Raw genomic sequence first — 23767 nt, forward strand, 5'->3', positions numbered from 1 at the left:
TTAACCTACGGCAAAAAAAATCCGATTTCATCATCTTTCAGACTTAAACACAAGTTTGCGATAACTGATAAAAATAATACTATCATACCTGGTTTATACTATCGAAGATCATTGACATTGCTTTGTCATATTCTCCGAGGTTCTCCGTATTCTTGTCACATTTTTGATATTTTTCGAGCCCTTCCATTAGTGTAATCCCGGGCAATCCCTTCACTTCGTCTTCCAAACTTGAACATCTCTACTTCGTCTACCAATTTCATCGGATTAGTGTTGGACACAAATTTCTTTACCGTCCTAACGCAATAGTAAAAATCAACGATCAACTTACCATTAACAGATTCTGTGGTTTTCCTCCATGAGTAGTATTACCCCTGGACGCCACTTGCCGTGGTTGTTGGATTCTTTGCTCCTACATTTTGCTTTGCCGTTTATTTTCTTTCACCGACTTTGTGTTCTCCGCTGCACTATCTTTTGTAAGTATCATCTTGTTTCATTCTTTTCCTCAGATATACCAAACCGAACGAGATATTACATTTCACCACACTTTTACATATCTATGTTTTCTACGGTACATACCTTTTCCTCTTGATGTTAGCATTATGTATTATATTTAAATCAGGGATGTTTGGTGCATTGTAGTCTCGTCCCTCGAGGCATCATACATTGTAACGTTGGTTGTCTCTCTTGGTCTCCGTTCACCCGTTTTCTTGTGGCACATCTTCTTTTGTACAATTCACTTTTTTTGCTTGGCAAACTCAGACTAGTTCTCACCGTGTGTTAACTCCGTTCCATCTTCTTTTTCACTATCGCCGCCCATTGCCGAATATTGCATTTCGAGACTCTTACTCTTCTTCGCCATTTCGTTATGTGTCTCCTTGGACCTATCGGGCCGTTGTTCGATACCCCCATAATGTCGGAAATCAACGATATCATCAAAGTAGCTCAGATCTACCAATCTTTCGTCAGAGCATTCATTAAAGAAGAAATGAAGGTTGTTCTCTACTTCTTTGTCCAATTCAATATCTGGTAGTGTACTCGCGTTTTACTCGTTAGACACAAAAATAACTTCGTGTTAGTCAACAAATTTACTCATAGTACTATTTTCAATACTTATGTTTTGGCTTACCTCGAAATTTGTTCGGCACTTTAAACTCTGTCGGATTCCACTTCCCTCGCAAGCGATACAGAAATCTATCCCATCCGGTGTATACTTTTGGAAACCCTTTAAAACTTCTGTTTGAATCCTTGAATTCAACTTCAAATTTTATGTACCCTTTCGTCAGGATGGCTTTTCGGTCGTATCAACGCCAAGATTTCTTGAGCCCCGAACCTTCGTTAAATTCATTTTGTAAACAAAGTCGCTCTTGTAAAGATTAACCAGAACGATATTGGCAGTTGTCCCGGTGCAATTTGCCACCACTCCAGTAATTGCGCTATTTCTTTGCTCAACGAATTGCATTCCTGCAATTTAATTGTGTGTAAGTCATTACTACTTCATCTTCTTCGACTTTCGTTTCAAACTCGTACACTTCATCCATCTCAAATTTTTCGAGTCCTAGTATTTTCTGTATTTCCTTAAGCAACCATCGACGCGGTTCCAGGTAGTCGTTGTACCTGTCACCTTCTTTCCACCTCACCAAGTCTGCAATCGTCATCGAGTTTTCTTCTCGAGTATTTTTCACCCGTCTGGTACGGTAGTTCTACCTGCACAAAACAAAAAGGATAATCGGGTCAGATTGCTCGAAAATCGGGTTCACTGAGTCCACAAGGACGAACCAGGCCAACTCAATGGGACACAGGTACGGTGCCCTTCCTTGGAGGGCGTTTCACCGTATCTTGTTTGTTCCTAACTCTTCCGATTGCACATGGCCAGTTTATTTAGAGCGGTTACGATGCCCTTCCTTAGAAGGCGCTGCACTATATCGTATTTGGTTTATAACTTTTTGGGTACAGGCGCCTTCTTCTTCTTCATTCTTCCCCATCGCGCGACACCAACCAGTTCCCTTTTGTCTCGTCTCCACATGTTCGATACAGAGAGTTCCTAAGAACATACTTCAAACGGCCATGCGTACCATAATAAAACAAGAAAAGAAGAGAATACACCAACAAGAAGATACCGCATCGGTCGGGCTTCATGCTCGCGATGCTTTTATGATTCCAAGCAATATGCTTTGACGCCAAGATGGGTGTAGCGACGCAATCTTTGGAAGTGCTGTTCAAGGTGCTCTCTCATCATAAAACAATTAACAGGACACCCCAATGTTTGTTTCCTTTCACGCATTACCGCGCGTGGGGGGGTTTAAGGGCAACCACACCCATACGGTTTTCTGTTTTCGGCTCGAAAAGGACTCCACAAATGAACAAAAGATTTGATCGCCATTCATCCAATCACAAAGTTCCAGCTTCGACTCACGGGGAGGACCTTTAGCGCGTAAAATGTAAACACATAAACAGCGTATAACAATGGTCCTCGCCAACCATGGCGATATCTAGCAATATCGGCAATAGTGTAACGGCGGAAGGGGGTGATGATGGTGATGGAGAAAACGTGCACGCTAGTCAAAGCGAAGACGCGAACAGATCTTTGCCGTATCTGGACGGTTGCGTTTTATGCTTCTACGCCTGCTTCGGGTTGATTGAGCGAAGATTATTTTTTATGAGATGGGATGTGCGGTTAGAGCACTTATATAGGTTTACGAGGTTTTCCAGTGCTGGTGGGATTCTTCTCCAACTCCAACTTCATCTCTACTCTCAATTCTTATCACATCCGAAACACTTTGAGTCCAATTAGTATTTACCTTACTTTTATTACTTTTATTACTAAACTGACCATGCGTTTAATTTTCAACGGTATAATCCAAGTATCGCTATTCCGTTGGCACGCATCGTCGAATTCAAATTTCGTATTATTACGTAATGCGTTCGGTACAAGTTTCAGCAATCAATTTCGTTCGCAATTTTTCTGTGCATTTTTTCCGCCATTTTTTAACTACAATGCGTCCCGTATATGTTAATTTTACATTATTTCCGGTAATTCACGAATTTTTCCAACTGTCCATAGTCCTATCGTTTACATTCATACGACACTTTGTTATACATTCCGCTTACTTTTTTCTTATTCCAAGTTTTCCTTGCAGTTATCTTCTCTTCTTTGCCATGTGACCTTTGTTCGCATGACAAAGAGGGGGCGGTGTTTCGACCCCCACCTACGTGGCAAACGTCCATTAGTAGGGGTCTTTATTTTATTCATTTAATCAACAGGGCTAAAGCCCAATTTGCAATATCATGGATCAATGTACATGCCCATTAACTCATATGTCTAAGGCTGACCCTTAGCCACATGGCTTGCCACTAATGTACATTGATTTATGTCCAGATTCATTATCACTTGACAGTTATATTCTATCACAATTACTCAAACAACAAGATTACTTGAGCCACAAGGACTCTCTACTCTACCTATATAAATACCACATTATTTTTCATAAAGGAACTACGTGGAAACTTGATCCCTAGATAATAGATCTTGGGTACGTAGGCAGCCATTATTTGGTTCAGTTTTATCTCCCCCAACATCAAAATCCTCTGTTTATTAGTGCGTTCATCACCATTGCTCTCGTTGTGTTGAAGCAGTTTACTGCCGAAACAGGAGCTATAAGGGATAGAATCTACGAAAGAAAACTTAACAACATCGTATTCCAATTAAACACAAGAATAATACCAATAGTGACATTCGACAAGTGGCCAAATATTGACGTACAAAACATACCTTCAACTAAGACTTCAAATAGCTAAGTGAATCAGGAATTGACCAGTTCTTATACTGGGTCAAAGCTATCTCCATATGGTACAGTTTTGGTGCCAGAGCCAAGTCAGTAGCAAAAATCTCCTTTCCATTGATAAAGGGTCCCTTCATTAAAAAAAAGTAATAATAAAATGTATGTGAAAGCATTAGAAAACCCACAACTATGTCACTTGTTTATGACAAATAAATAGCGTAAAGTATCAAAGCGGAATGACAACTCTCACATTTTATTTGATGTAATCATTGAACATAGTTAATTCTGTGAGCAATGTCTGCTCTGTTCCATCACTGAGGTCCTTGCTCTTCAGGAAACCAATGAATGTGGAGAAGATCTTTGATCCCCTGCAGGTAAAAACATGAAAACATTAGCTAGCTTTTTTTCTCAAACAATAGTCAAAACTCATGAAACAAGTATTTCGTACAAAGTTCTACGTTGTGGATAAAATCTTTGTGTTTAATGCTTAAATCGGCATCTAGAAAAACTATAATCTCATTCAAACAAAACAAATTGTTTTTCACATTTACCAGATATAAATTCAATGGAGAAAACACAATATTGCTATTCTGGGGGAAGGGAAGTGCAGGAAACTCCATGGACCATAAGTGTGTAAGTGTAGCCCAGATCTTCAAGATGAGTTTGAAACATACAACACAAAATTAGGGAACATAGAACCCGAAAACATACACTGAAGCCTTCTCAGGTGGAACTTCCAATGATGGACCAGGATACTTCTCTTCCAGTAACTTAGTAATAACATCTGAATCAGCAATCCACTTTTCATCAAGCTTAGCTATATGAACTTCACCTTCTAGACTAATTTCCAAGAACCTAAATTGTAGAAACCAAATATTAAGACTAGACAAAACCAAATACTCATATGCATGCTCATGTACACATAGTTCACAAAAATCACCATTCGGGTTTGTTCGTTAAATCCACCAACTTTATATGATGGGAGATGCTTTTCCTCAAGAGTAAGCAAGACTCTCTTTGTTAATGGGCTTGAAAAAAAAACAATAAATCTATATATTAAGCACAAATTAACGCAATAACAAGAGAGAGAGAGAGATTACAGTCTCCGAGTTTGTCGGAATAAGTAATTGGAGCTTTAACGCAGACTTCCACAAGGTCTGATACTGATATTGTAGACATGGCAGAAACTCCAATACTTGTTCTTATTCTAGTTGTCGTCAAATGATTCGAATTGTACGCAGTGAAGAAACTTAGATTACGAAAAAGCAGCCAACACTAGTTTTGAGAGTGGGCGAGAGTGCTAGAGCCGTTGGATATGGTGGTCGCGATGTCGACATTTTTAAACTTCTCGATCATGTGTTCACAGCTCACGCACACTTATGATGAACTTACGGGCCTATCAAGTTTTCTAGATGGGTTTATGGGCCGGCAGTTGCCGCGAGATTGCACATTCCACGACATCGGGTTGTCGCGAGATCCCATATCCCACGGCACGCAGTTGCTGCGACATTTTTTTTGTGTTTTTTGTTTTTTTTCACTTCAAATTTTGTGCATTGAACACACACGACATATGGATACCTCATTTTATTCTTTAAAGTTTCTTTATACACTCTAAGAACAACACCAAAACTATGACAAAAAAAATATACAATCGAGTCATAATTTTGCTATCTCGCGGCAAATATTTTCATATGCTATAAGAAAATTTTGTGATCAAATTAATGAAGAAGAGTTTTGATAATTAACACAAGCAAAGACTCTATTTTAGTAAACAAAATCATCTCGCAGCAACTAACTTTTTTTCACGGTGGTTATTAAAATTTTTTTTAAAAAGGATCCACGACAACCACATTCCGTGGGATATAGGATCTCGCGGCAACCTGATGCCGAGGATTATGCGATCCCACGGTAGCTGCCTGTCGTTAATGTTTTTTGTGTTTTTAATGAACGGGTGCTAGTACCATTGAATTGGTCAAAGGGGTGCTAGTCCCATTTATGGGGGTGCCAATACCGCGCCCCTAACCGAATAGTGCTGGAAGCATTTCACTATATTACTATCTGGATCAGAATTCGAAGCTGGGACTCTGGGAGAGAGATCAGTCTAGAGCTTCTCAACTATCTTTAGTGGCACGAGAAGAGATCATATTCATTTCACCCAGAACTTCAACATATATGGAAGAACCTTCATTGGGAAGCCGTGTTCAGTATATGTTACCACAGTCACAGAGGAGTCGTGTTATGAAGTTCCAAGGCATGCCAATTGTTAGGATAGAAAAAAACTTAGTCACTAACATTCAATAGGCAATATAATATACATTCGAATCCAACATACAGATGGGATGACACCTATGAGTATATGCTGACAAAATTTTATACTTATTAAATACATAGAAAGTCTTGTTTTTACTTGAATAATAATTACATATCTCCGTGTTGTTTTTAACCTTCAACTTTTGAGTGTCTTCCAGCAATTACATCCTCTTTCAGAGGTTGAGTTTTAACGAACGACTCTCTAGAGAATTTTTTTTGAAACATCAATATTTAGTCGCTGTTAGCACCGAACAGCAAATAAGACCAAACACAACTTATAAAATAGCAAAGGAAAGGCGCTTCAAATCATTTCATAAACATACACTTATAACATATCAATGCTATACCATAAAACTGAGAATAGAGGACTCAAGATGGAAAAGGCATCTCTCTCTCTGGGAGTTTGAATGCACAGAACTGCTGCTTAAAATTGAGACCCCGAGTTCATACCAAATAAATACACATTTCATCCTTCCATACTTTATGGAAATATACACTTCTTATAGCTCCCTCATGTTCTCCTTATACATAGAGATAGAGTAAGCAGAATTCCAACCCTTTACAAGTTAAATCTAACCAATGCAAAGTTAGAGTGTCAAAATGATAAACAACCAATCCCATCAACCCAATTCCAGATCATTTTAATTTTGGAGCTACAAGGAATCGAATCTACGAAAGAAAACTTAACAACCTTGTATTCCAATTGAACACAGGAATAATACTAATAGTGACATTCGACAAGAGGCCAAATATTGACGTACACAACATACCTTCAAGTAAGACTTCAAATAGCTAAGTGAATCAGGAATTAACCAGTTCTTATACTGGCTCAAAGCTATCTCCATATGGTACAGTTTTGGTGCCAGAGCCAAGTCAGCAGTAGAAATGTCACACCCCGAATTTCGATAAATCAGATAATATAAATGATATCTGACTCCTCGATATCCGAGATGTGACAACAACCTCACAACCCAATCTATATCATAACCCTGATGAATAATAACACATGCGGAAAAACTAAACAATAAAATACTCAAAACAATCAACTCATCATTATGAAAACTTGTGGTCAAAATTAAGTTACAAACTTCTTCACTTAAGAATTCAGAAAAATAAATTAAACATATGTCCCCAACAAATTCTACTACATCTCTCGAGGAAAAATGAAACGACATCTTATTAAAAATAAATGCTAACATCAATCACGAGCAGCACGCCACCTTCTCGAACATCAGCTAACCATGTCCAGGCTGATCGACTATGTTCATATAAGAATACACCCGATTAGCAAACATGCAAATTGGGTCAGCATTATAAATAATGTTAGTATGAGTAGCCTTAGTAAAACTATTTAGATATACATAATATTTCATTCTTTACATGGCAGGTAGTTTCTCCACTGAGGGGCCTTAGCTTAAGGTAGTTAGTTCCTTCATAAAGGCACCTTAGCTTCTAACTAAGAGTAAATAACTTATGGCTTCCTAGTACTTACCTTTATGCATGCTTTATCGCAGAGTGGGTCCTCTTTGCAAGAATAATTAGTTTAACCCACTCTCCTGCAAAGCAATTTGTAATAATCATAGCAAAAATGAAACTTAACTTGAAAGTCTTAAATCAATAACCACACCTGAGGAAAGTATCATGGCAGTAACATTTATCAAGTGTGCCTAGTAACACGTCTTCTCTATGTTTTACCTAGTTTTTCTGGCTACCACAATCGCTACCCAACGCCGAATATGTACATCCACATGCCTCCCCTCACATAATGAACCACTCTGTGCGTAGCCACCCTAAGCGGGATATCGCATACCAGGTAACCCTCACACGAAAGTCATTATTTGAGTAATGCCACTATTCGGCAAAAAAGTAATGCACGTCTCGTTCTAAAGTTTTGCGAACGAGATAATCAAGCCACTATTCGGCTACGCCAGAAGGGCCATTCAGATTTACTGAAACGCCCGAAGGGCCAATCAAATTGCACACGCCATATACAGGGCAAATCACATGAGTTGTGGTAGCTAGGTTATAGGATTTTCGTTATGTAATTTATTCAAATGTATATATCTATGCATCTTAAAATTTCCTTCTCTTCATGTGTCAATATTCACACAAGATCAACGTCAAATCTATATTAGATACTGACAAACAAGTTTATGCCAGTGTCACCAACATCTTATCATCGGATTGGTCCATAAAATTCAATCTATAACATTTTGGAAAAAGTCAACAGTCAACGGGTCAACAGCCAACAGTCAACCCAACAGTCAATGGTCCTAACCGGTTGTCATCCCAACCGGTTGATAAACGAAAAAATGATAGTTTTACCTATGAAATGAACGATAAAACTCAAAACGTAAGTAAAACTAAACGAGATTACGTGCCTAATTTATCAAAGTTTTCTACTCTCAATCAAAGTAAGATATAGTGGAGTAGAAAGTTCGTTCCACTCCTAGTTCTTTTACATAGTAATGTTCTCTAAGTATAAATAATCTTAACTAAAGTCTAATGAGAGATTTACGAATTATAAACTACGATGCAACTACCCACAAGATACGACTAAATTAACTCTTTGAATCTTTGGGTTGATTCTATGATAAGGAATTAGGGGGGATTGATTCCACCTTAACTCAACTTAACTTACTAACGACGAATCGTCATAATCCGAATTGAACTGCTACGCAGAACAATTGGTTCTTTCTAATCCCTAATTACACATGGCACTTCTACCAATTCATAACTAGCATGTGAACGATTAAACCCATTCTCATGGTGAATTAATCGTTTCTAGAGTGGAATAGAAATTACGATGACTCTACGATAATCGAAATCAAGCTTTCATCAAGGCTTCTCAACCCCCTCTAATGGAGGTTTAGCCGAGAATCATTCCGCAATCATTTCCATAAGAATCTAAACTAAACATAATCTCAAGATTCTAACTTTACTAAGTTATCTAAACAATAATTGAAATCTAATTAATAATTAAGAAATGATATCAACAAGAAATTAAACTAGATCTATAAATGTAATGACATAAAACGAATTGAATAATAATAAACTATTTATTTAATCTAATCAAATGATTAACAATATTTTAAAGGTTTAATCTAAAACAAGGAATGAAAATGAAACTAAACTTAATTAAAAACCATTAAAACTAGATCTAGAAGCTATTTTAATCTAACCCTAGCTACCCTTACAAGGAACTAGTTTTCTAAATATAACTAGATAACTTAAGAACTAAGTTTTTCTTTGCTTTTATATGTTTCAGATCCAAAATCGTGCATGGGCTTGGAGCCATGTTTTGGGCCAGAGAATCAGGCCCAAAACCCAATTCTTTCAGTCCAAAAAGGCCTCTTCAGCTGGAGTTGTCTTTGACAAACTTTTCATCCATGTCTACTTCTTTGATTGGGTCAAGGCTTAGACTATTGGAAAGCTCTTTCCGAGCCGGTCGTTTTGATGTAAGGTAGGTCCAATTCGAGGTCTGAGTCCAAAGATATGGTCTTTGGAAGTTCTACTGACTTTGTGCACTGTTTTTTCCCGCGTGGACTTTGACTTTTCATCTTTTGACCGGGCTTTACAGAGGCTTTGTCCTCTTGAAAATTGGCCTTTAATCACAGAACTCCTTAGCAACCGACCTTTGCTCCTTTATCTCGCTAAAGTGGTGAAAAAGCACGCAACACGTAATTATTTTTATGTCGTTGTTTGTGTTACGTATCTTTTGCAAATCTTACTTAGCCTATTAAATATTGATTAGTATAGTGGCTAGCAAGGTATCAATCCTACTCTAAATAATTAAGTGATGATGATAGAAATTTCTAATCTAAATTACTCTAATGGATGCAAGTAAAAGATGTGGCTAAGTAATAATTAATATATAGTTGATTTGATTTGAGATTTAAACTATGCATAAAATAAACTAAATTAAATATATGAATATGAATCAAGAGAAAGAATATCTTGGGAGAGATGAATCCACCAAAATCATAGAATTAGTCGAATAGATCTATCTATCATGCTTAATATAAATCACCAATAGAAACTCACCATACCTACAAACCTTATGCTCATAACCATGATGATAATATGTGGCTTTCAACGTGTTTTCTATCTTTCCATCAAATACTTCTTCAATCTCCAATGATATCTTCTATCAAACCAAATTGTGCTTTAAGTGGCATTCAATATACAACTCTAGGTACCATGAAAAATCCACATGTGGCATTAACCATACAACTAATTGAGGTGCCATAAAGAATCCAATCATCACACTAGAACACTAAAAACTAGAAGAAAAGAATCTAGGGTTTGTGGTATTTGGCTCTACACAATCTTGAATTACCCTAAGACCTCCTAACCTCCACAGGAGCGTTAGATCAATGGACGAATAAGAAGAAACTCAATGAGGGATTTAAACTAAAACATGATAGAAGAAGAACTAAACTAAAACATACGAAAAATGCTTCATCTCCCCTCCCAAGAGAAGGGAGATTAGCCCTCATACTATCTTATGAACACAATATGAAAAGGAATAATCTTTATAGCTATTAATTGTGAAAAGGTCCTAACTTTCTTCTCTCTTAATTCTAGATCTAAGATGCAAACACTAAATTTCCTAGATGATGTAAACCGAGGTTTTGTGCCTTATATATCGGGCTTACATGCTCGCCTAGATAGAGATCCTAATCCTATGTTTTTTTGGTGTCAAACTCTCTCAGAATCTTTCTAGAAACAATCTGGAAAAGTTAAATTCGGTTGGACCAAAGTTGGACGTGGCCCCTTTTGCCCTCAAGAGGTTATATTTCCCAAGTCAGAGCTTCCGACAAACTTCGGTTTCCTAATTCTTGTGAAACTCGACTTCTTTTCCATGTTGATCTCATCTTCCTATGAAGTCGAAATTAAGGCTTTGAGATCAGATTAAAGACTCTTCTAACTCAATTATTATCCTCTTTTAGAGTCCCATTAGGCTTGGCACTTATGGAGACAAATATGACATTTTTGTCCTAGGCCTTTAACTGTAATTCCCAATGATTCCTTTTTGACTTGTTTGACTTCTTTTCCCTCCATATTTCATATTTAGGTTCTTTGACCTACAAAAACTCAAATTGCATCATATTAGAATATTTAAATATAAAATTGAGACTAACATACACATTATTGGGGTTATAAATCATTACTTTTGAGCACTTATCAAGTGGCACATTTCTACACATAATGGACTTTGAAGCCTGAAATGCATAAAAACACGTAATCAGTATTAACTCTTACTTATTATTCACATAATTGGTCTAAAAGTACGATTGTTAAGGGGTTAAAACTACAGTTTTGGGCTCTTATCACCGGTCCTCACCCAAACCCATATTTAAAAAAAGTTCAAACCCTAGTCCTAAGCGACTAGGCTAAACTGACCCGGTTTAACCCGGCCCATAAACTGATTTGGCCCAACTTGAAATTTTCTAAACTAAATAGATCTCAAGCGATCCACTTTAAATTTTAGGGACCAGCCCACATAAACATGTTAAACTGCCCAGAACAAGAGATAAATAGAATTGGCCCAAAAACAAAAACTGATGTGGTCCGGCCCAAAGTAACCAAACTGGTGTGGTCCGGCCCAACTAAAATAGAAACCCAAACAAAGTATCAGGAGCAGTGGCCAATCCCCTTCATCTTCACCAGCTCCAACACAAATTCCGGCCACCACCATCTCGCCTCTTCATGCCATTTCAACCCAGCGGTTTTGGTCCTGGAAAAAACCCCCCCACCACTTTAATAAATCCAAAATTTTACTACCTAACTTCGAAAATTCATTCCAACATAAGTCCGACCGCCATTAACGTCGCCTTGAAGCTTTCAAACCACGCTCAAACTCCTCACTACCACCATTCATCAAACCACCAACCCACAATACAAAATAGCAGTTCAGAAAAATAAAAACCAACATCCACCACAGTATCACAGTATTACCATTCAACCATTTACAGGACAGAGGAGGAGGTTTGGGGCTCGCGCCTCCATTAATAACCACCTAAGAGTTTTTGATAGTCCTAACAAATCTAATAAGTTTTAAACATTAACAAGAAAAATAATTGTTGAAGAGAACAGAGAAGAAAATGATAAATGAACGAAAACATGTTTCTACAGTAAAGCTACCTGTGTGTATATACGAGAAAAATGAAAACTAACTACTCACCTCCTGTGTTATCGGGAAAAGAAATATCGAATACGACAACGCGAGAACCAATCCCAGCTAGCTCGCAAAAATCCGTCGTTCTTATTCGTTTTTGTTTGAGGGTGCTGTTTGTGTTTTTGAGAAAAACCTCCTTTCCCCGTAGACACCATATAGTTAGCTTAACTTCCTATTTTACTAAATATTCTTATATCAAAACTATGGAATGTTATTTCTATTAAAAGTATTATATATATTAGGTTCCTTATGTTACTATCTTGTTTCCTTCTTATTTAAAACTTTCCGAAAATTAAAGATAATCAATACCCAACATTTAAAATTCAAATATTAGTTTCCTATAGTAACATTATTCGAAATTACTATTTGGTATTCTCTCTTTTCTCTTCCTATCAAAAGTCAAACTCACATACTAGCACGTTGACCAGAACAAATACAATCAAATACAGACATATTAAATATTGTTACGAAAATAATGTAAATATAAAATAGGGGTCTTACAAGAAATCTCCTTTCCATTGATAAAGGGTCCCTTCATTAAAAAAAAGTAATTATAAAATGTATGTGAAAGCATTAGAAAACCCACAACTATGTCACTTGTTTATGACAAATATATAGCGTAAAGTATCACAGAGGAATGGCAACTCTCACATTTTCTTTGATGTAATCATTGAACATTGTTAATTCTGTGAGCAATGTCTACTCTGTTCCATCATTAGGGTCCTTTCCTCTTCACGAAACCAATGAATGTGGAAAGATCTTTGATCCCCTGCAGGTAAAAATATAAAAACATTAGCTAGCTTCTTTTCTCAAACAATAGTCAAAACTCAAGAAACAAGTATTTCATACAAAGTTCTACGTTGTGGATAAAATCTTTTGTGTTTAATGCTTAAATCTACATCTAGAAAAACTATAATCTCATTCAAACAAAACAAATTGTTTTTCACATTTACCAGATATATATTCAATGGAGAAAACACAATATTGCTATTCTGAGGGAAGGGAAGTGCAGAAAACTCCACGGACCATAAGTGTGTAAGTGTACCTAGATCTTCAAGATGAGTTTGAAACATACAACACAAAATTAGGGAACATAAAACCCGAAAACATATACTGAAACCTTTTCAGGTGGAACTTCCAATGATGGACCAGGATACTTCTCTTCCAGTAACTTAGTAATAACATCTGAATCAACAATCCAATTTTCATCAAGCTCAGCTATATGAACTTCACCTTCTGGGGTAATTTCCAAGAACCTAAATTGCAGAAACAAAATATTAAGGCTAGACAAAAGCAAATACTCAGATGCATGCTCATGTACACATAGTTCACAAAAATCACCATTCGGGTTTGTTCGTTAAAACCACCAACTTCATATGATGGGAGATGCTTTTCCTCAAGAGTAAGCAAGACTCTCTGTGTGAATGGGCCTGAAAAAAAAACAATAAATCTATATATTAAGCACAAATTAACGCAATAACAAGAGAGAGAGAGAGAGAGATTACAATCTCCGAGTTTGTCGGGATAAGTAATTGGAGCTTTAACGCAGACTTCCACAGGGTCTGATACTGATGTTGTATACATGGCAGAAACTCCAATACTTGTTCTTATTCTAGTTGTCGTCAAATGATTCAATTATGCGTGTGAAAGAAACTTAGATTACGAGAAAAGCAGCCAACAGTAGTTTTGAGAGTGAACGAGAGTGCTAGAGCCGTTGGAGATATGGTCGCGGTTGACATTTTTCGCTTCTCCTGATCATGTGTTCACAGCTCACGCACACTTATGATGAACTTACGGGCCCATCAAGTTTTCTAGATGGGTCTATGGGCAGGCAGTTGCCTCGAGATCGCACAATCCACGACATCGGGTTGCCGCGAGATCCCATATCCTACGGCAGACAGTTGCCGCGGCATATTTTTTTTGTGTTTTTTGTTTTTTTTTTCACTTCAAATTTTGCGTATTGAACACACACGACATATGGATACCACATTTTCTTCTTGAAAAGTTTCTTTATACACTCTATGAACAACACCAAAACCATGACAGAAAAAATATACAATCGAATCATAATTTTGTTATCTCGAGGTAAATATTTTCATATGCTATAAGAAAATTTTGTTATCAAATTAATGAAGAAGAGTTTTGATAATTAACTCAAGCAAAGACTCTATTTTAGTAAACAAAATCATCTCGCGGCAACTAACTTTTTTTACGGTGGCTATTAAAAAAAAAATTAAAAAAAGAATCCACGGCAACCACATTCCGTGGGATATGGGATCTTGCGGCAACCCGATGCCGTGGATTATACGATCCCACGGTAGTTGCTTGCCGTTAATGTTTTTTGTGTATTTAATGGACGGGTGCTAGTACCGTTGAATTGGTCAAAGGGGTGCTAGTCCCATTTATGGGGGTGCCAATACCGTGCCCCTAACCGAATAGTGCTGGAGGCATTTCACTATATTACTATCTGGATCAGAATTCGAAGCTGGAACTCTGGGAGAGAGATCAGTCTAGAGCTTCTCAACTATCTTTAGTGGCACGAGAAGTGATCATACTCATTTCACCCGGAACTTCAACATATATGGAAGAACTTTCAATGGGAAGCCGTGTTCAGTATATGTTACCAGAGTCACAGAGGAGTCGTGTTATGAAGTTCCAAGGCATGCCAATTGTTAGGAAAGAAAAAATCTTAGTCACTAACATTCAATAGGCGATATAATATACATTCGAATCCAACATATAGATGGGATGACACCTATGAGTATATGCTGACAAAATTTTATACTTATTAAATACATAGAAAGTCTTGTTTTTACTTGAATAATAATTACGTATCTTCTCGTTGTTTTTAACCTTCAACTTTTGAGCGCCATCCAGCAATTACATCCTCTTTCAGAGGTTGAGTTTTGACGAACGACTCTCTAGAGAAAATTTCCTGAAACATCAATATTTAGTCGCTGTTAGCACCGAACAGCAAATAAGGCCAAACACAACTTATAAAGCAGCAAAGGAAAGGCACTTCAAATCATTTCATTAACATACACTTATAACATATCAATGCTATACCATAAAACTGAGAATAGAGGACTCAAGATGGCAAAGGCATCTCTCTCTCTCTGGGAGTTTGAATGCATAGAACTGCCTGCTTAAAATTGAGACCCCGAAACATACCAAATAAATACACATTTCATCCTTCCATACTTTATGGAAATATACACTTCTTATAGCTCCCTCATATTCTCCTTATACATAGAGATAGAGTAAGCAGAATTCCAACTCTGGACAAGTTAAATCTAACCAATGCAAGGTTAGAGTGTCAAAATGATAAACAACCAATCCCATCAACCCAATTCCAGATCATCTTAATTTTGGAGCTACAAGGAATCGAATCTACGAAAGAAAACTTAACAACCTCGTATTCCAATTGAATACAGGAATAATACCAATAGTGGCATTCGACAAGAGGTCAAATATTGACGTACACAACATACCTTCAAATAAGACTTCAAATAGCTAAGCGAATCAGGAATTGACCAGTTCTTATGCTGGCTCAAAGCTATCTCCATATGGTACAATTTTGGTGCCAGAGCCAAGTCAGCAGCAGAAATCTCCTTTCCATTGATAAAGGGTCCCTTCATTAAAAAAAAGTAATTATAAAATGTATGTGAAAGCATTAGAAAACCCACAACTATGTCACTTGTTTATGACAAATAAATAGCGTAAAGTATCACAAAGGATTGGCAACTCTCACATTTTCTTTGATGTAATCATTGAACATAGTTAATTCTGTGAGCAATGTCTGCTCTGTTCCATCACTAGGGTCCTTGCTCTTCAGGAAACCAATGAATGTGGAGAAGATCTTTGATCCCCTGCAGGTAAAAACATGAAAACATTAGCTAGCTTCTTTTCTCAAACAATAGTTAGAACTCAAGAAACAAGTATTTCGTACAAAGTTTTACGTTGTGGATAAAATCTTTGTGTTTAATGCTTAAATCGGCATCTACCAGATATAAAACAAAATATTTTTCACATTTACCAGATATATATTCAATGGAGAAAACACAATATCTCTATTCTGGGGAAGGGAAGTGCAGAAAACTCCACAGACCATAAGTGTGTAAGTGTAGCCCATATCTTCAAGATGAGTTTGAGACATACAATACAAAAATTAGGGAACATAGAACCCGAAAACATACACTGAAACCTTCTCAGGTGGAACTTCCAATGATGGATCAGGATACTTCTCTTCCAGTAACTTAGTAATAATATCTGAATCAGCAATCCACTTTTCATGAATCTTAGCTACAGGAACTTTACCTTCTGGACTAATTTCCAAGAACCTAAATTGCATAAACCAAAATATTAAGACTGGACAAAACCAAATACTCAAATGCATGCTCATGTTCCACAAAAATCACCATTCCGGTTTTTTCGCTAAATCCACCAACTTCATATCATAAGGGAGATGCTTTTCCTCAAGAGTAAGCAAGACTCTCTGTGTGAATGGGCCTGAAAAAAAACAATAAATTTATATATTAAACACAAATTAACATAAAAATGCAATAACAAGAGAGAGATTACAGTCTCCGAGTTTGTCGGGATAAGTAATTGAAGCTTTAACGCAGACTTCCACAGGGTCTGATACTGATGTTGTAGACATGGCAGAAACTCCAAGACTTGTTCTTATTCTAGTTGTCGTCAAATGATTCGAATTGTACGCAGTGAAGAAACTTAAATTACGAGAAAAGCAGCCAACACTAGTTTTGAGAGTGGACGAGAGTGCTAGAGCCGTTGGAGATATGGTCGCGGTCGACATTTTTCGCTTCTTCTGATGATGTGTTCACAGCTCACGCTCACTTATGATGAACTTACGGGCCTATCTTGTTTTCTAGATGGGTCTACGGGCTTTATTATTCGGCAGTTCGTTTCGTGCAAGTGGGTAACGTTTGTTCAATCGGTAAATTTTCAGTCTACAGCTGAAAAATGGTTTCTCTTCCTCTACAATTGCCGAATCTCTCATTCATTAGCAACAACCCAAAGGTAAGTATCTAACTTTACTCACTGTCTTTCATTTTTTTTTAACTCTTTATGTGTGACTAATCTTTGGTGTTAATGTGAAACAGTTGAAATGTTTTGGTTCTTCAACACCCAAACACACCTCCTTTCACTTTAAACCCATCAGTGCTTCCTTCGAAACACCTCCATTCAGACTTTTCGAACCTTCCCATTCTGAGGAATCAGCTTCTGAGGTATACCCACCTTTTTTTTTTCTTCAACTTATCATTATGGGCTCAAACGAGTTATTTTTTTTGTTGTTGTTGTTGTTGGGGCAGTTGGAACCAGCATATCCTGATTTCTATAAAATAGGATACATAAGGAGTGTTAGAGCTTATGGGGTGGATTTTAAATAAGGACCTAATGGTTTTGGAGTCTATGCTTCGAATGATATTGAACCACTTCGACGGGACAGGGTGAGAAGTTGTTTTTGTTTCGAACTCTTTTATTTGTCATTGGCACTTAAATATATGATCATATTGTATTGGTTTTTCGATACACTGCTTGACACGGCACATTGAGAAAATTGCATGTACATATAAATTTCATAATGCAACTATTGATGATGTTTTTTTTTATAGTAACTACACTGACTAAACAATTAGTAGCTTCTGTACTTATTGATCTTTACAGGTTATTATGGAAATTCCACTAGAGTTGATGTTGACAATAAGTCAGAAGCTTCCGTGGATGTTTTTTCCAGATATTGTACCTGTTGGACATCCGATATTTGACATCATTAACTCAACTGATCCAGAGGTACTTGTGTTATCATCTTTTTTGGTACTTCTAACTGTTTTTTCTATACTTCCCCAAGAAATGCTAAGCACAACTTGCGAGTGAGTTGCATACATGCCACTCAAGAAAAGACACTTTTTTCGGAATCCCAAAGATGAGAGTTCGATTGCTGAGAAAAAGAAAGCTTTCCCGTGGGGTGGTATGTTTGTAACCCATTTGTAAGGTTCTGATTGGCAGTCCACATACTTCAACTTCATTGTCTGATATATGCATAACATTTGGGCTATTTGCATTTTTCTTCTTGATACGACTGGACTTTGTATTCCAGTTCATTTGATTTCTTTCCTCTTGCATTCTATCTCAATGGGATAATATGGCGGGTAGAAACACATATCTTATTAGTTTTTTTCTTTCAACAACTATAGTTACAGTGCCACAGAACACATGCAATGACATCCTCCAAGAATATTAGCAAGCACCTGGCATTTGACAGGATACAAGAACGTAAACTGAGAGTAACAACCCTGGCATCTCTTTGTTGTCAAAGTACATGCATGGCCCCTCCTCCCTGTTATGAATCAAAATGTTTCTCAAAGTATTCAGCGATGGTCAAGTGACATTTCCATGCTTTAAGTTATCCGTATTCAACAACCATAAATATGTAGTGCTAATAGGAACTGTGGCTCATCTATTCCACCTAAGGAAACGACCTGGAATATCTTAAATTTACACCCAGGTCTGGGTTCAACCTTTTACTCCGCTTTCAAGGAATTGTCCTTCCTGTTTCTTATCTTTTCCTCTTACATTGGCCAGACAGATTGGGACCTGAGATTAGCTTGTCCTTCTTTTGTTATCTTTTGATCGTGAAGGTAACTTCTGGCAGCTGTATGGTGACTTCTTACCTAGTGCAGACGAATGCACTAGCTTGCTTCTAGCTTCAGAGGTCTGTAAATTCAGTACATGACAAATTTGATGCTTAACGAGATAAGACGTAAACTCTTTCTGGCACCTAGGTTTCTATCAAATATTTGTTTTTGTCTGTGATTCTTTTATGTTTTTATTTTTTTAAGAAAAAAAATAGAAAATAAAAAATGCTCAAGGGTTATGAGTATGTAATGATTTATATGCTTCAGCATGCTCAAAACCCTACCAATACGGCTTGGAACTGATATTCTGGTGTTAATCATAATATTTTTTACATTATGGGCACAAGAGCATGTATTAGAATACCATCTGAAGTTCAATGGAACCACATACATTTGGTAAGCCAAACTACCTGGAGTATGTTATAAGTAGGTTTTCAAATAATTTTCAATAAACTAAACTATCCCTAAGAGTGTCAGTTTGGTATTGCTCACGAAGTTTAGTTCTATATCCTTTAGAAATTGTCGTTACTTTTTTTTGCCAAAAGATTCATCTTTCTTCTTGTGACTGGTTGAATGATATTTCCATCATGATTAAATGAACTCTGCTACTGTTTGCTTTGTTGCAGGAGGAGTTGTCAGAACTCCAGGATCAAAATCTGGCATTGACTATGAAAGAGCAACAATATCGAGCATTAGATTTCTGGGAGAGGAATTGGGTACAGAAAATTGCATAACTAGAATTTTAGTTAACTTTGTTTGTGCTCTCCACTTAAACAGTTGGTGGTCTTTTGAATTTTATCAGCACTCTTCTGTTCCGCTTAAAATAAAGCGCCTTGCTCGGGATCCTGAAAGATTCATTTGGGCGCTGAGCATTGCACAATCACGATGTATTAGCTTACAAATGAGGATTGGCGCACTTGTTCAAGATGCAAACATGCTAATTCCTTATGCCAGTAAGGTTCATCCCAGCTTTTCATGTTAGGCAATTTTAGCTGATATTTTGTTTGTAAAAAGACCTATCTAAGTAAGCATAGGCTTTCTTCAACTTAACCGAGTAAAATTTTCATTTTGAGACTATCTTATGGTGTGCATTGTAAAAAGTTTCACTAATATAGTTCTCTTTGCAGACATGCTGAACCATTCCTTTCAACCAAACTGTTTTCTTCATTGGCGTTTCAAAGACCGCATGCTTGAAGTGATGATAAATGCTGGGCAACGAATCAGAAAAGGGGATGAGGTACATTTCCTTTTTCGAATCACTAAATTTGTTATTCCCTGTATTGTTATTGTAATTAACGCCTTTGAATTGTACCTGAAAGTGGTTCCCTTTACTATTGTTAAACAAAGCAAACTGAAATCAAACTGTGCTAGTGTTGTTCTTTCTTTCCTTTGCTAACAACCTTATTTACGACTCATGAGATTGTCCACTGGGCTGTCGTGTCCAACAATGGTGTCCTAAATCAATTAATTGGAATAAGTAACCCATAGACTAGTTGGTTAACAGAATATATTTAAGATCTGTTTTGTGTAACAGTAACTGTTGAGGTCGTTGGGTCCATTGTAATTGAAGAACAGTTCTCAGTTGAATGGCTATTGTCTACGTAAGGACACAATCACTTGCAATTATTTTAACTCATCGTATGAAATCATTCTTGTTGTTCACAATAGTTTCTTTTCATCTTTGAACATCTTTTCGACTTATAATATAATAGAAAAAAACACAATTAGAGCATCATTATGTTTTTTATGTTTGGCTTTGTAATGGTATTGATTGCGACTCATAAATAAGTGATAGGACAGCAGACATCCTTAGTTACTTGTAAGACTCACATATAAATTGAACTCATTTTAGGTGTTAACTAATTTTATTGCTCATATCTGCAGATGACCATCAACTATATGAATGGGCAACAGAATAATATGTTCATGCAAAGATATGGCTTTTCATCATCAACGGTATTCACTCATGAACTTTGCTCATGGAAACTCTCTGTTTTAAGAATTAGGTTAATATTTTTCCTTTGTTTTGTCACTTTTGTTTGATCCCCCATCAACCCTGTGCAAACACTACAGTGGTGGTTTCAGGGTGGTACTATAATTAGGATGCTTTAAACCAACATGAACATTCAACCAGTTATGTTGTTAGTCTTGTCACTAAAATCGTTTGTTTTTTTTAATCTTCCCTTTGAGTATAACCAGTATAAAGAGCTAAGCCTAATTAAGATTAAGCTGGGAGCAACTTTTAATATACATCAGAGTGCTTACTAGCTTAGGTAGTTAGGTACCTATTAGGGATGAATCGTTTGATATTTTACAAGTATGAAGAACTAAATTAGCACTTATGTGTTTTTTTAGTTATGATATTTAAGAATTACAATATGTTTCCCTCTCAAGGCAGGTGATCACCTTCAGCATCTATTTATTTAAATTTTCATATGAATTGAATATTTTCGGGGAGTTCTGACTCGCGTATCTTGCAGAATCCGTGGGATGTCATTCAGTTCTGTGGCAATGCACAAATTCATTTGGATTCTTTCTTGTCCATATTCAATAAATCTGGCATGCCTGATCAATATTATCATAACAGTTACGGTGTTCATTCTTACCTTCAGCGTGTTGGCCTGTTATAAGTTATAACCTTTATGGCCTGATAAATTTGTAAGCCTCATTTGATTTGTCTGCTGTGCTACAGATCGGCTATCAAAGGCTGGAGATGATTTCGTTGACGGAGCTGTCCTGGCAGCAGCACGAACATTGCCTACATGATCAGATGGGGATGTACCTATAATCCCAAGTGCAGAACGGAAGGCTGCAAGGGAGTTACAGGGAGAATGCCAGCAAATGTTGGCCGAATTTCCCACGACTTCTAATCAAGATCAGGAGATCCTAGGTACAAAATATCATGCTTAGCTATTTCCCCGTATAGATGTGTGCATTCAGGAATAGTTGGCCTGGATCCAGTATATGAGGGTATCAGGGTATGTGAACTTGAAATTCAATTATAACAGGGTGCCCCAAAATAGATTTTTTATGCTAAAGAATAGTGTACTTCTAATTCGTTTTATTATTATTATTATTATTATTATTTTTTTAAGGAAAGATTATGCAGTTTTATGGCTCTCTCTCTCTCTCTCTTTTAATGTCTTGTTTCAAAATAAACGAGTAATTCGGATCCAGTAACTTTTTGTTGAAAAAAACAGTGGTTCTAATTCTTATTTCTTCTTATCTCAAGATTTGTATCCTAGATTCTCCTGGAAGTCGAAGTTTACAATTATGAACAAACTTTAGTGTCATGTGGTCATTTGATTTACTTGTTCTTTTAACAGATTCTATGCCACAGTCAAGGACACTTGAGGCAGTAATCAAGTATGTGGTTTCAACTTTGTTCATGTATACATATTTTTTTCTTGCTTTGTGGTCAAGTACAATAGAAGCCCAAACATGGTAACATATGCTCATGTAAATCAGATATCGATTACATCGGAAGTTGTTTCTGGAGAAGCTTATCCAAGCATTAGACATATATCAAGAAAGGATACTGTTTTAACAGGAACAGCAATACTAATTCAAGGTCAGCTTCTTTCTAGTGGCTTCTAAGAGTTAGAGATTATGTCTAGAACTAGATGATGGTCTTTGTTGTTTTTGGGCATTATCTTTATTATATGCATAATTTCTCTTCTATTTTTTTTTCCATTGAATTGAATGTCGAAATTGCTGTATTAATGAAGTGCACTCAAGATATTGAAGTTAACTGGGAGGAACAGCCAAATTCACTTCATACTACGCCGAGGTAAAACACATTACTATACACACATTCTGTTCTTAGTACTAAACACCGAGATAATTTGCGTATTATTTTCTATATTTTGTTGAATTCAGGTGATCATGTGCCAAACTATTCGAATGGTATCACTCTCTCTTCAGATCAAACAATCAAAGGCTTGGTAAGGAGTTCTTCTACCTAATCGTATCTGTAGCTGCATTCGTAAAACCATTAATCATCTAAATTAGTGGTTACGTATTTATATCTTCTCCTGATCATTTTTTCCCTTGCAGTCGGTCACGCTCACGACAATAGGGCAACCATGATGGACAAATGGAAATTGATTTGACACTCGCCATGCCAACTATTAGCCAACTGTATTCAACATGATGGGAGGAGATTTGTAACACAAGTTTGTTTACCAGTTTCAATATTATTTATCCTTTTTTTTTATTTATTTATTGATAAGCCTGTATTAAATGAGATCCCCAGACCTATGGTATTATTTATCCTTTTACTTATGTTTGAAGCTCTTTTTTCTTTATCATCATTATAAGCTAGTGTGCATTAATGATTTATTATGCACCAATAATTCTATTTTTAAGTAACAACACTAGCATACTTCAGGGACATCCCTGTTGACGTACACAACATACCTTCAAGTAAGACTTCAAATAGCTAAGTGAATCAGGAATTGACCAGTTCTTATACTGGCTCAGCTATCTCCATATGGTACAGTTTTGGTGCCAGAGCCAAGTCAGTAGCAGAAATCTCCTTTCCATTGAAAAGGTCCTTTCATTAAAAAAAAAAGTAATAATAAAATGTATGTGAAAGCATTAGAAAACCCACAACTATGTCACTTGTTTATGACAAATAAATAGCATAAAGTATCACAGAGGAATGACAACTCTCACATTTTCTTTGATGTAATCATTGAACATAGTTAATTCTGTAAGCAATGTCTGCTCTGTTCCATCATTAGGGTCCTTGCTCTTCAGAAACCAATGAATGTGGAGAAGATCTTTGATCCCCTGCAGGTAAAAACATGAAAACATTAGCTAGTTTTTTCGTGTTT

The 23767-nt window shown here is 36.7% G+C and overlaps 1 protein-coding gene and 3 pseudogenes across 4 annotated transcripts; 1 reads left to right on the forward strand and 3 right to left on the reverse strand.

The window, feature by feature from the left end:
- Positions 1–3775: 3775 nt before the first annotated feature.
- On the reverse strand, positions 3776–5116 carry LOC147517954 (putative glutathione S-transferase DHAR2, chloroplastic; annotated as a pseudogene). Its single transcript, XR_015213970.1, has 5 exons — positions 4852–5116; positions 4720–4807; positions 4491–4634; positions 4030–4147; positions 3776–3910 (listed from the first exon to the last, which is right to left on the reverse strand). The product of XR_015213970.1 is annotated as a putative glutathione S-transferase DHAR2, chloroplastic (transcript).
- Positions 5117–12790: 7674 nt separating this feature from the next.
- Positions 12791–13897, reverse strand: LOC147517955 (putative glutathione S-transferase DHAR2, chloroplastic; annotated as a pseudogene). The gene is made up of 4 exons (XR_015211649.1): positions 13776–13897; positions 13612–13700; positions 13391–13526; positions 12791–13039 (listed from the first exon to the last, which is right to left on the reverse strand). The product of XR_015211649.1 is annotated as a putative glutathione S-transferase DHAR2, chloroplastic (transcript).
- Positions 13898–14939: 1042 nt separating this feature from the next.
- Positions 14940–17762, reverse strand: LOC147517956 (putative glutathione S-transferase DHAR2, chloroplastic). The gene is made up of 6 exons (XM_086589981.1): positions 16852–17762; positions 16689–16779; positions 16467–16610; positions 16022–16139; positions 15762–15902; positions 14940–15205 (listed from the first exon to the last, which is right to left on the reverse strand). Exons 1-6 carry the CDS (start codon positions 17084–17086, stop codon positions 15119–15121), a joined length of 816 nt encoding a protein of 271 aa, XP_086446107.1. The 5' UTR covers positions 17087–17762; the 3' UTR covers positions 14940–15118.
- On the forward strand, positions 17171–23234 carry LOC147517957 (protein PLASTID TRANSCRIPTIONALLY ACTIVE 14-like; annotated as a pseudogene). The gene is made up of 16 exons (XR_015211647.1): positions 17171–17310; positions 17394–17519; positions 17604–17741; positions 17959–18084; positions 18877–19006; positions 19556–19645; positions 19732–19882; positions 20057–20166; positions 20814–20885; positions 21410–21515; positions 21622–21819; positions 22256–22295; positions 22398–22500; positions 22658–22719; positions 22809–22873; positions 22986–23234. The product of XR_015211647.1 is annotated as a protein PLASTID TRANSCRIPTIONALLY ACTIVE 14-like (transcript).
- Positions 23235–23767: the final 533 nt, after the last annotated feature.

The sequence above is a fragment of the Coptis chinensis genome, chromosome 2 (assembly GCF_015680905.1).
Source record: "Coptis chinensis isolate HL-2020 chromosome 2, ASM1568090v1, whole genome shotgun sequence".
NCBI classification, from domain to species: domain Eukaryota; kingdom Viridiplantae; phylum Streptophyta; class Magnoliopsida; order Ranunculales; family Ranunculaceae; genus Coptis; species Coptis chinensis.